The following is a 12,609-nucleotide window of genomic DNA, read 5'->3' as shown; positions in this document are numbered from 1 at the left end:
GGAGGCCTGATTTTCAGTAGGCATAGGTTCAAGCGGAATTCATTAAATACTCAACCTAGATCCCTCAGCATCTCTCCTTCATTCAGAGCCATGTCCACAATGACATAAAACAGCTTCATAAAAAAGATTTTGTTTTCTTCTACAGTCTTTGTTACATATATTCTGGCATTCTCTGCTGCTGCATGTATGTTCAGATCTGAACCTGTCCTAAGTCTCCTAGTGGCAGACTATCTTCACAAAATACTAGTTCTTCCTTCAAAGAGAGTAATGAAGCTGGGCCACTGCGCTCATTCCATCCCTCCTCTCCAAAAAGAAATATAATCCTGGCAACCTGTGCTTCCAAAATATATATAATTCCATCTCCCATAAGAAAATAAGGAAGCAAACCTTTCTGCTTCAGCAATAGTTTTATAAATAGTCCTTACAGAAACAGTGTCACACTAAGCAGGACCCACCCTAGCCTCCCAAATCTCTCTTAAAGCACCTGTACAGCCTTTTTTGAGTCTGCACAATGAACTGTATTCATAGAATACCAGGTTGGAAGGGACCTCAAGGATCACCTGGTCCAACCTTCCTTGGCAAAAGCACGGTCTAGACAAGATGGCCCAGCACCCCACCCAGCTGAATCTTAAAATTGTCCAACGTTGGGGAATCCACCACTTCCCTGGGGAGATTATTCCAATGGCTGATTGTTCTCATTGTGAAAAATTTTCCTCTTGTGTCCACTCAGAACCTCCTCAGGAGTGACGAGTGCCTATTACCCCTCATCTTTTCCATATGACTCCCTGTAAAAAGGGAGTCTCTATCTTCTTTGTAGCCACCCTTTAAATACTGGAATGTGGTGATAAGGTCTCCCCTAAGCCTTCTTTTCTCAAGGCTGAACAAACCCAGTTCTCTCAACCTTTCCTCACATGGCAAGCTTCCCAGTCCTTTGACCATCCCTGTGGCCCTTCTCTGGACCCTCTCCAGCCTGTCCACAACTTTTTTGTATAGCAGGGACCAAAACTGAACACAGTATTCCACGTGTGGCCTGACAAGCGCCGAGTAGAGTGGGATGACGACTTCTTTATCTCTGCTGGTGATGCCCTTGATACAACCCAGCATCCTGTTGGCTTTCTTTGCTGCAGCAGCACACTGTTCACTCTTACTGAGCTTTTTGTCCACCAGGACCCCAACGTCCCTTTCCACAGAGCTGCTCCTCAGCTGGGTAGATCCCAGCCTGTGCTGTACTCCTGGATTGTGTTTCCCCGGTGCAAGACCTTATATTTATCTTTGCTGAATTTCGTAAGGTTCTTGTGGGCCCACTCTTCCAGCCTACCCAGGTCTTCCTGCAGGGTGGCTCTCCCTTCCGAAGTGTCCACTTTCCCACTCAGTTTGGTATCATCAGCAAACTTCATCAGGGTACGCTTGATCCCATGTCATGGTTTAACCCCGGACAGCAACTAAGCATGACGCAGCTGCTCCCTCACTCCTCCCCCCGCAGCGGGATGGGGAGGAGAATCGGGGGGGAAAAAAGTAAAACTTGTGGGTTGAGATAAGAACAGTTTAATAATTGAAATAAAAAATAAAATTGTAATGGAAAGGAAGATTAAAAGAGAGTGAAATATAATCTGACAGACAAGTGATGCACAATGCAATTGCTCATCACTCACCCGGTTAGTTCCCCAGCAGTCATCAGCCCCTCCTGGCCAACTCCCCCCAGTTTATATACTAGACATGACATCACATGGTATGGAATACCCCTTTGGCCACTTTGGGTCAGCTGCCCTGGCTGTGTCCCCTCCCAACTTCTTGTGCCCCTCCAGCCTTCTTGCTGGCTAGGCATGAGAAGCTGAAAAATCCTTGACTTAATATAAACATGACTTAGCAACAACTAAAACATCAGTGTGTTATCAACATTCTTCTCACATTAAATGCAAAACACAGCACTGTACCAGCTACTAGGAAGAAAATTAACTCTATCCCAGCCAAAACCAGGATATTCCATCATCCAGGTCACTTATGAAGATATTACACAGCATTGGGCCCAATTAATTCCTCGGGGACCCCATTTGTGATAGGTTGCCAGTTTGAAAAGGAGCTATTTACCATCACCCTCTGGGTGCGACCTGTCAGCCAGATCCCCACACACTACACAGACCACTTGTCTAGACTGTAACGCATCAGTTTCTCTAGGAGGAGGCTGCAGGAAACCACATCGAAAGCCTTGGAGAAATCCAGGTAGACAATGTCCACTGCTCGCCACACATCAACCAAGCAGGTTACTTTGTCATAGATGATGATCAGGTTTGTCAAGCACGATTTGCCCTTGGGGAATCCATGCTGGCTTCTCCTAATCACGTGCTTCATTTGACTTGTGATAGCCCCCAGGAGGATTCATTCCATAACTTTCCCAAGGACTGAAGTTAAGACTGATGGGCCTGTGATTTCCTGGATCCTCCTTTAAGCCCTTCTTGCAGATGGGGGTGACATTAGCCTTCTTCCAGTCTTCTGGGGCATCCCCTGATCTCCACAAGTTCTCAAAGATTAGATAAAGTGGCCTCACAACATCACCAGTCTGCCCCCTTAACACCCTTGGGTGGATATTGTCAGGGCCCATTGATTTGTAGGAGTCAAGCTCCTGTAATAGTTCACATACCAACTCTTCCTTCACTGACAGTGGGTCTGTGATTGCATCAACCTGGATTTTTGCTCCCAAGGCCTGGGGCCCAACAGTGCTGGTAAAGACAGAGGTGAAGAAAGTGTAGAGAACCTCTGCCTTTTCAGCCTTGTCAGTGAGTAATTCACCTCTCCTGTTTAACAGAGGGCCAATATTTTCCTTCTGTTTCTGCTTGTTGTTTAGGTACCTGAAGAACCCCTTCTTGTAGTTTTTGACATCTCTGGCCAATTTCAATCAGAGCTGAGCTTTTGCTTTTCTAACTGCATCTCTGCACGCCCTGGCAGTGCCCGTGTAGTTCTCAACAGGTATTCGTCTGCTTTTCCATCTCTAGTATGCCTCTCTCCTGGTTTTGAGCAGACTCAGAAGCTCGCAGTTAAGCCAAAGGGGTCTCTTGCTTTGCCTACTTCCCTTACCTTCAAAGGGGATGAACTGGTTTTGTGCTTCCAGAAGAGCGTTCTTGAAAAACTCCCAGCACTCACTAGCTCCTTTATCCTCCACGGAAGCTTCCCACGGAATCCCTCCCAACAGAGGTCTGAGCGAGCTGAAGTTTGCTCTTCTAAAATCTAAAATCTTTGTCTTAGTAGTAACCTTCAGTGTTGGCTACTAGATTATTTTTTATCTGAATCAGTTCTGCAGCCTGATTCATCACGCAGGCTGGTTTCACCAGCACATATGAGAAGCAACAGAGAGAAAGCAGCTGAAATTCTGCTACCTAGAGGAAAAATACATAAAACTAAGGCCTTAACTTCAATTCATTACTCTACTCTAGATTCTTCTGCAAGTAAGTTTTCAAATAGTAAAAAAATGAAAACAGTGCTTAAATAAAAAGTTAAAATGGCAACTGCAATGGAAGTAACATAATACTACCAGAAAAAAAAAAGAGATCTATTGGCTCTATTTTAAAAGCCACCACACTGGATCTTTTGACTAATGCTGAAAATTATATACTGAAATTGTTTGGAATTTTTAAATTCTCAAAATGCAACCGGAAATTTAATGAAAAGCACATTCACAATTCAATCTGCTTTAGACTTTAATAACCAATCTCTATTGAGAAGTGAATCATAATCCTCAAAATGCCACTGTGAGAAAAGGAAATGACTTAAAGCCATTTTAACAAACAACAATTAATTTAACAACTTACCACAAGGAAATTCATATGTAGACATATAGCGTTCTGGTTGTAATTCATAACACACTTTTAGTCACTCACTTTATAAAACTATAAACGAGCTCTTAATTCTACATCTTAATTAAACAAGTTTCTTCCGTGAATGCCATGCAGCAAATGCAAGAACCATAAAGGAAGCTATTTTGTCAAAACAGCTCTGATGATAATCCATGCATCCTCTCATACTCTAAACTGAAAATATCTGAGAAAGAATATTCTTCAACTCCCAAACACGCTTAAGGGGCTTTTTGTTCATTAACACAGTATTTTATTTACATAAAGAATACTTTCCTATCATTCTTTATTTGACCACAAGCAAACTATTAAATGGCCCTACTTTTGACAGTATCAGTACAACTAGTCTTGAAAACAAGCTTTGAACAGCGTAGTCTTACAACAGGTCAGTCTTGAAAACAGCCTTTTCACAACAGGAATTACGACTATTATGGCTATTTCTGTAATGCGCCTATTCTGTAAATCAGAAACATATAATAATATATTTAATTATTTTCCCTTGATTTACAGAACTTCCGTGGTCCAGCAAACTCAGATTAGACTATATCAAACACAGTTCCTCTCTTTCCGCATAGCTAAAATGTTCTGTGAGGTACCAAGATTATCCTCTCAGGTACACCAATACAAATCCTGGCAGCCTTCTGCAGGGCTCCATACAGGACCACTTAGTTCATTTTTGTCTGTTTTTAACTATAAAGAAGTATTCTGCTAGTGAACAAGATTAACGTTGCTAACATTTGTAACAAAGACAGTCAACTGATCTCTATAATGACACCTGAAGTTTAATGAGAATCACTTCAATTTTTACTTGTGAAGATGCATTGTTCAAACGTTACACTTCAAACATCGTAGCTATTAGAACCTCACCAAGAAGGGAGATTAAAACAAAAAGTAACTTACGTGAGTTGTACTCGTAAAATACAAGATAGATGTGAACTAAAGGACTGGAAGTTGTATACATATACCTATATGTATTCAGAGTGAGCATGATAATGGCTCAGCTTCCGGAATTATCTGAACCAATACTAAAACTTGCCACCTAACTCAGGTATGCATTCACCTCAGACTCACAGCCCATCTGCTTAATTCATTTCTGAAGAAGCTGATACAAGTCCTTTAGAGCAGTAACTAGTTTTTGCACAACTATTTTAGTATTCTCAAACTACAAATACACACATTTCCTTCCCTTTCAGTCTGTTGAAAATACTGCAAAATCCCTCCCATTACCCAAAAATCGTATCAGTTGAGGACCAAGAAAAACATATTTGATCACTAATCAGAGATCGACCTGAAGTTTAACTCATGAATCTGTAAGGCTGGACACCAAAGCTGAATTTCTCCATGGAACGTTAAGTTTGCCTAGTTCTCAGTGGGATAATAAAGAACAACAGTGGGCTATGGCACACAATTCTGGCACTGGAAAGTCTTGCGACAAATGTTAATCAGTATAAAATCACTTTATAGCCATAAACATTTTCCATGGCTCTCCTCAATTTTGTATCATCTTACTAATGTAATGAAAACAAATGGTTCTACACGCACAGACTTATCCAAGTATGAAACATCTACTCTTTTCTAAAATGGTATAACAAACATATGGTATAGCTTTTAGATGATGCTTTCAACACTTACTTCAGATGCTATCAACATTTGCAGATAGTCTTACCTCTATAATTATCAAGTCCACTCAACCCACTCCAGTGAACAAACAGCTATAAAGGCTGGCAAGAGGCAGAGCGCCATGCTTTTCACAAGCAGAAAGCACACCTGAATACTATGTATAGACAAAAGCTTTAGATTGGCTATTTCTTCTTCACATACGGTACCTGAGATTACCCGTACAGAAATTTGGAAGCTAGAGCATGTGAGTATCGTGATGCACAAGTGAATCAAGGGAAGGATTTCCATGGTTAAATTATTGGAATGGAATTGAAGGAAAACGATTGTGTCCCATCCTTGACACAGGTTTTCTTCACACTTTCAAAAATAAAATCATTTATCAGAACCTCTTTTCCTCAGCTGCTAAAATACAATAATATTTCTCTCTCTTCTTCATCCTGAATTGCTGCTCACCTTGTCTGTTTCATTATTAACTCAGTAGGGCATGAATTATCTTACGTCTATGCATATGTATCACTTCAAGAAACAGACTACTTCAGCCTCCAGACTCAGTAGACCAGTACTTAGAAGCTACAATACGTAATGTTTATTCCGTAAGAAACATGAAAAGCTACTATTACAAGGAAAAATCTTAAATTGTATTCCCTATTAATGGTCTCCTGATAGCAAACATAAAGCTTACTGAAACACAAATACCAATATGCTAGCTGTCCTGCAATCTTAAATACAGTTCTACAAAACAAGGCTGTTTGTAGAGATGAGATCCATCCTTGCATTTTCATTAACAGATTAAAATTGCAACTGAAATATTTCTAACTTCATTGATTTCCTTCCCTTCAGAAAGTAGTAACACTGCACTTTAAACTTAAACATCCAAAACTTTGAAGAATGTGTATTTTGAGCAATAAAAAACCCCAGCATTTTAAAGAAATATGGCTTGAATGCTAGTTTTGAAAGTATCGAAAAATGCCAACTATCTCCTACTTACACAAAAAGTACTGTGTAACAGCCATTAAAAAAAAAAAAAAGTTGTTTTTAATACCAGATGTAGCACAAATATTGCAAACCTGTAACTAAGTCTTTAAGTACCAGGATACATAAATATCACATAGACTGTTAATTGTAATTTCAAAGTATAAACATGGTACAACCATGAACTACAGAACATGTCATCCATTACACCTTAACTGGATCCTTAAAAAATCCTACTCTATTAACATAAAGCCCAAATTGCATGCGGAAAAACACTGATCTTAAAAAAAAAAAAATCTATACATCAATCCTAATTACCTGTAAATACTCCTAACATTTTTACTTCAAGTCTTTCCACTCCCAGACACCTTCAACAAAGGCTTGAAAATCAGTTCCACCCATAACACAATTTACAAAATTTTAACCAACTTCAACCTGTTCCACACTATTATCTAGCATACTGTCTGTTAAACAAATAATAAGAAATGCAGAATGTATTTTAGAAAAACATAAAGGGACAGCTCAGGTATAAATTTACAGAAATTGGAGAGGCTGCCCATTTCCTGGAATGCTTTACAAATGTCTCATGGTGCCAATTCCCAGTTTCTCAATTCCCAGCACTGCCATTACATAAGGCAAACACTATAATTCTTTTTAAAGCAGTATTTCTTTGTTTTGATGAAAATAAATTAAGCCAAAATGTTTCCAAAGGTATTTAAAAAAATAGCTTTACTACACCTAGACTAATCTGCTAAAATGTTTTCCTGCATAATTATTTTTCAAGCAGTCTGTTGTAATTAAAACTGAGGATATTTAATTATAGATTAGTAGAAAATTAACATTAACGTCAACACTAAAGGGACAAAGTCAATATATATTAATTCACACTGTCCGGAACTATTTTTAAACAAACACCACCTACAATTATAAGAAAGATGAAAGAGTATTGTCACTGTGCACTTATTTTGTACGCTTAATAAAAGCGCAGATAATAACTTCGTTAATTTTGTCAACACATGTGGCCTTTACACAAAGGAAATACCATTTTTTAAATCAGCTGGAAGACAAAAAGGCTGCAAAACCACAAGAGGTAACACAGAGACCAAAAACCGGCATATTGCATGGTACTACTTCATCTCTCTTTAAATCGACTTCAACATCAATACTTTTAAATGGAAACATGCTTCAAATTTTGTCTACAGAATATGACAAACTGATTAAACTCAATGAATAGGAATTAACAAGCATCTTATACCCAATACATTAGACCAGCTACATCAACCTAAATCTGTATAGAAGCCAAATAATTATAGCTTATGAAACGAAGGTTTGTCACTGAAAGAATGTCAACTTTGGCTAAACACTGGAAGTACCATATTTAAAAAATAAAAAAAAAAAAAAAAGGAAGGAAGGAAGGAAGAAAAAGGAAATGCTTTGCAATTCACTTCCAATACAATGGATGTCCTCTCCCCCCCCCGCCCCCCCCCCCCAAGAAATCTTTAAGCTTCACCTCCAGTGAGAACATCTTCCTGGGAGAAACAGCAAGGTAACAACAGGGTTTTGGGGTTTGGTTTGTGGTTGTTTTGCTCCTTCACATTAATGTTCTTGTCAACTACAGAAACATAACAGTGATCACTTTCTCCTACACAAGACTGGTTACATTGGATCTTCAGTATTTCAACCATTTTGAAAGGTGACTTCTCTTTCAATTTCCCTCTCCTCTCTCCCAAAATCACACCAGCTGCAAACTATGATTTTTCAAAAAAACATCTTTTCTGCAACATAAATACAAAATTTATGGCAACAGAAAATTCTATTCCTGTGTCACACACACTAACAGCACATACACCATTACAGGGAAGTTTGATTTCTTCTGGCTTATCACATATCCAATACATGGAGCAACAATACAATATTCTTGACCTTTAGTCTATATCTTCAATAATTCATAAAATTGTATAGATCTGATGTCTTATCTGCTCTTTTGATTTGCTACACCCGGCAGCAGGAATCAGTTTAGTTCACAATACCACAGCCATACATCCTACAAAGCAAAATTACCAAAGAGGGGTACTGCAGTCCAGACGTGGACCATGAATAAAACCCACAACTATGTTAAAGCCCCAGACACAAAGCTTCCTCCATCCCTGAAAGAGATCCCAGATTTCTTCTTATTAAACTCCACCAGGGTGTGGCTTCATTAAACCAGAGTTCCCACTGCAAAGGCTTCATGAAATCTCCTGGTCGGCCTGCAAGTGGCTCGAGCCAATGCACTGCCTCCTGCCACGTGAACCCCAGTAAAAACGAGAGTAGCACCTCCTTGTATTGAGGCACCAAATTTAAGCTCCCAACAGAATCCTGCTGCTGCACAAGTACCTGTGCAGGTAACTGAGCAGTTCCCTCAACACTTGCAACCCAGGACTTCACCTCACCCCCCAAACCCCGACAGTCTCCTCGGACACGTACACTGCTCCTACCGCCTTATCCTCAGGTAACCAGGGAACACTGTCAGGCGCTCGCAGAGGAGACGCTGCTACAGCCTGCCTTTTTAAAAAAAAAGGTTCGATAGCGGGTGAACTATTCTCACACGGAGGGGAGTACCGATAAATTTTTGCCTTTGTGAAAGATTCCTCTGGAAACATGACACAATGGTTTTCCTTACCTACTATACTTACACATAAATCTCACATTACTTTATAATGTGCTGGCTTGTAGATTCTTAAATCAGTCAGTTAGGATTTCATAATTATGGAGTCTAGGGTCTTTGTTAGCTGTTGTTGCTCCATGCACAAAAGGAAAGATTTTGTTACTATCGCTGCAAACCCCATTAATTAAATGCACATATATATGGCCACACTTTCTACGATAAAAATAACTGTTACATGGAATTAAAGTGATTTGCTAGATGAATTACTCTAAACCCTCCCGTACAGTGTAGACTGTATGAAGCTTCACACAGACAGAAAAGGAATTAAGTAACAAACATCTTAAAAATAACAACTTCTTACTTGTCAATAACAGTAACTGAAACACGTGCACATTCCCTGAAAGTAAAAAGCACAAACAAAACCAAACCTGGTTCAAGCCAAGAAATTCCTCTCAAACATCTTTGAACAGTAACATTTTAATCTTTCTACTTCCTTAGCAATCTACTTTTCTCAGAGACAAGTTTTACGAGGAACATGCTTCGTGAATTAGTGTGCAATTCATAAATGTCCAAAACACTGTCAGAAAACTGAGGTGAAACAGCAAGATATTTGGTTGGTTGGGGTTTTTTTTAGCATTCACTGCATGGATTCATACACTGATGCCGTAACGGAACACACAATGATACTTCTAGAAATACACTTCAAAACTATCAGAATGCCCAACAACTTCAGTCATCTCAAACATACTGTCTGTACATACTAAAACTTTAATCGACTGGCATAAAAAAGAAAATGCATTATATGCAAGAAAGGACTCAAAACTCAACTAATAAGCTGAATTGCTGCATTACTTTTACAGTACACAAAATAAAACTTGACCTAGTGATGTTTGATATGCGACAGACAATCTAATTACATAGGACGCTTTTATTTTCTGGCATCCTTGAACTCTACCCCATGTATGATTCTCTCTAACATTTCCGACAGCCTCAGCAGCAATCACTGAGCAGACATTAATTCTGGTCCACTAACAGTTAACGTACGTTATTTAACTGGCCTGACATGTCATTCCCCTACCTTTTTGATTTATCTGGAGAAGTACTTGTATAAATAACTCTGAAAATCAAAAGGAAACCACGAGATTTTTAAAAATACAAGCACAAAGAAAAGTGTACTTGCTTTTCCTTCCATCCCTCCCCCCTCCCCCCATGTCCTGACATTCAGCTTTTCCAATCATGCCAGAAATAAACATCCAAACACAAGTAAGGGCCTAGGCTACCGAATTCAACACGCATTAGAGTTGGGTCTTCAGATCAACCAAGACCAGCAACAGAAAAAAAAAATTCTTCACATGAAAATATCAGCATACAGCAGGGGCACAACAATAGGATGAACAAAGTGTCAAATGCAACGCTACTGACAGGAACAAGTCAGAAAGCAGGAACCAGAACACAGCCCCCTGCTTCAGCCGTGTGGTATTTTAAAAACAGTTCGACTTATTCTGTTACCCAAACGCTTTCCTCGCCTTTAGTCTTCAAATACAACCGGCAGGCACTCAGCCGGCACAGCCTTTGTCAATAGCTTACGGACGGGCAGCAGAACGTGCTACAGGTTGATAAGGAGGACACCGGTGCTGCAAACGCCCTGCCTGCAGCAGGAAAGCACCCAGAAAGAACTTGCAATGCGCAGGAGTTTCCCTCAACGTTCACCGGGGGCTTCACGCTCCAGGCGACGTGCATATTCGTTCCCGGTATTTGTTTCGTGTTTACCCCCCCCCTTCTCTTTCTCCTCCCTGTCCGGCCATCTTGGGCCGACAGGAGCAGCCATTACTTAACTAAATGACAGGGCCAACAACTTTTCACAGAAACAAACATCTCTCTCAAGAGAGCCGGGCAGGCTCCAGCAACCTGCGGGCCGTCCCGCTCCCTGTCAAGCCGCCCGGCGGCGGGGACGGCGCGGGGGAAGGAGAAGAGAAGGAGGAGGAGGAGGAAGGGGGGGGGCAGCGGGCGGGACACGGCGCTCGGCGAGGAGCTGGCACGCTGGAGGCACCCGGGCCCGGAGAGTAAACAAGTCACTCGGCGACGGGCTCCGGGCAGCGGCTCAGCGCCCCGGGCCCCCCGGCCCCGGGCCCCCCGGCTCCGGGTCGGCTTCCCCGCTCCGCCCCCCCTCCCTCTTTACCCCCCCCCCCCCCGCCCCGCGCCGCCGGGCAGGGCGCGCGCAGCCGCCGGCCCCCGCCGCGCGGGGCGAAAATCACGAGGGAGGGTCCGGGGAGAGGCCAACGTCAGCAGCGCCTCGCGCGCGCCCTCCCTCCTCCTCTCTCTCTCTCTCCCCCCCCCACACCCCCCCCGCCACCTCCTCCTCCTCCTCCCGCCCCCGCGCCCCCTCCCCCGCCCCGCCGCGCCGCTTGGCGTTTGCTCCCGGCCCCCGGGCTCGGTCCCCGCCGCGCAGGCACTTTCCCGTCCCGGGGCTGGACGGACACCCTCAAAGTGTCCGGAGCGGAACCCGCGAGGCCGCGCTCCCTTCGTCCCCACACCCGGCCCCGAGCGCTGACTACGGGGGGGGAGGGGGAGATGGAGGCGGGGGGGGGGAGAAGGGGAAGGGGCAAAGGCGGCAGCGACGCGTGGGGAGACCGCGGCGGGGGGCGAGGCGGAGCGCCCTGCCGCCTGCGGGGACGTGCGCCCGCGGATGTGGCGGTGCCACACACACACACACACACACAGAGCCGCTCGCACCCAGATGCACGCTCGCACGCACACACTCACCGTGTGGACCCGGGGGACCGGAGGGAGGGGGCGGCTGGGCCGGGCCGGGCCGGCTCCCTCCCCTCCCCCCCTCTCCCCCCCCCCCCCCCCAGCCCCGCTCCACATCCACCCTCGCGCTTACCTTTAACAGCAAGGCCTTCGTTCTGGCGCCATCTTCATGAAGCCTCAGAAATCCGAAGAGTCGGCTGCAGAAGGGGAGCGGGCGGGAGGGAGGGGAGAGAGGCACAAGCGTTAGCGAGAGTCAGCCCCCCGCACGGGCAGGCAGGCAGGCGGGCGGGCGGGCAGGCTCGCTCCCGGCGGGCAAGGGCAGAGCGCGGCGGCGGCGGGGGCCGGGAGCCCGCACACGGGCACACACGCACTCCCGAGCGGGGAGCCGCGGGCAGGGGAGGGGGGGGACACGGAGGGAGCGCGGGCCGAGCCGGGATACGGAGGCGGCCGGGGCGGAGTGGGGAGCGGGTACCTGTCGAGGCCGGATAGGGCTTCTCTCTCCTCGGCTGTCAAGCTGGCGAAGTCCTCCTCGCTCTGGCCGCTCGCTTTCCCCGCCGCCATTTTCTTTTCCTCATCACCGAAAGGAGCAGCAGAGGCGGCGGCAGCGGCGAGCGACACTCCGCACGATTTCATGGAAACGCAGCGTAATTAACTCACGATCGCAACCCCCCCCCCCCTGCGCGCCCCCAACACCCCCCAGCGCCGGGCGGGGCGGGGTGCCCGACACACACACACACCACAACTTTTATTACAACAACAACAGCCGGCAGGGAG

General features: G+C 44.4%; 1 protein-coding gene across 18 annotated transcripts in view; it reads right to left on the bottom strand.

Annotated features, from left to right (window-relative positions):
- The window catches only part of KDM6A (lysine demethylase 6A), a 167,527-nt gene extending 154,918 nt beyond the window's left edge, over positions 1–12,609 (bottom strand). For 7 of the 18 annotated variants that reach the window (XR_011324971.1, XR_011324970.1, XR_011324974.1 and 4 more), the window contains exons 1-2: positions 12,308–12,607; positions 11,969–12,032 (exon numbers count right to left, since the gene is read on the bottom strand). Coding sequence is in view for 7 of the 18 variants with exons in the window: in XM_069784995.1 (XP_069641096.1) it covers positions 11,969–12,032; positions 12,308–12,468 (225 nt within the window). In the remaining 11 variants the exon portion in view is untranslated. Of the gene's footprint in view, positions 1–11,968; positions 12,033–12,307 lie in introns of all 18 variants that reach the window. The other 11 variants (XR_011324968.1, XR_011324969.1, XR_011324972.1 and 8 more) reach the window with 3 other exon arrangements.

This window comes from Haliaeetus albicilla, chromosome 6 (genome assembly GCF_947461875.1).
Source record: "Haliaeetus albicilla chromosome 6, bHalAlb1.1, whole genome shotgun sequence".
Taxonomy (NCBI): Eukaryota; Metazoa; Chordata; class Aves; order Accipitriformes; family Accipitridae; genus Haliaeetus; species Haliaeetus albicilla.
This window is presented reverse-complemented; position numbering and strand designations above follow the sequence as displayed.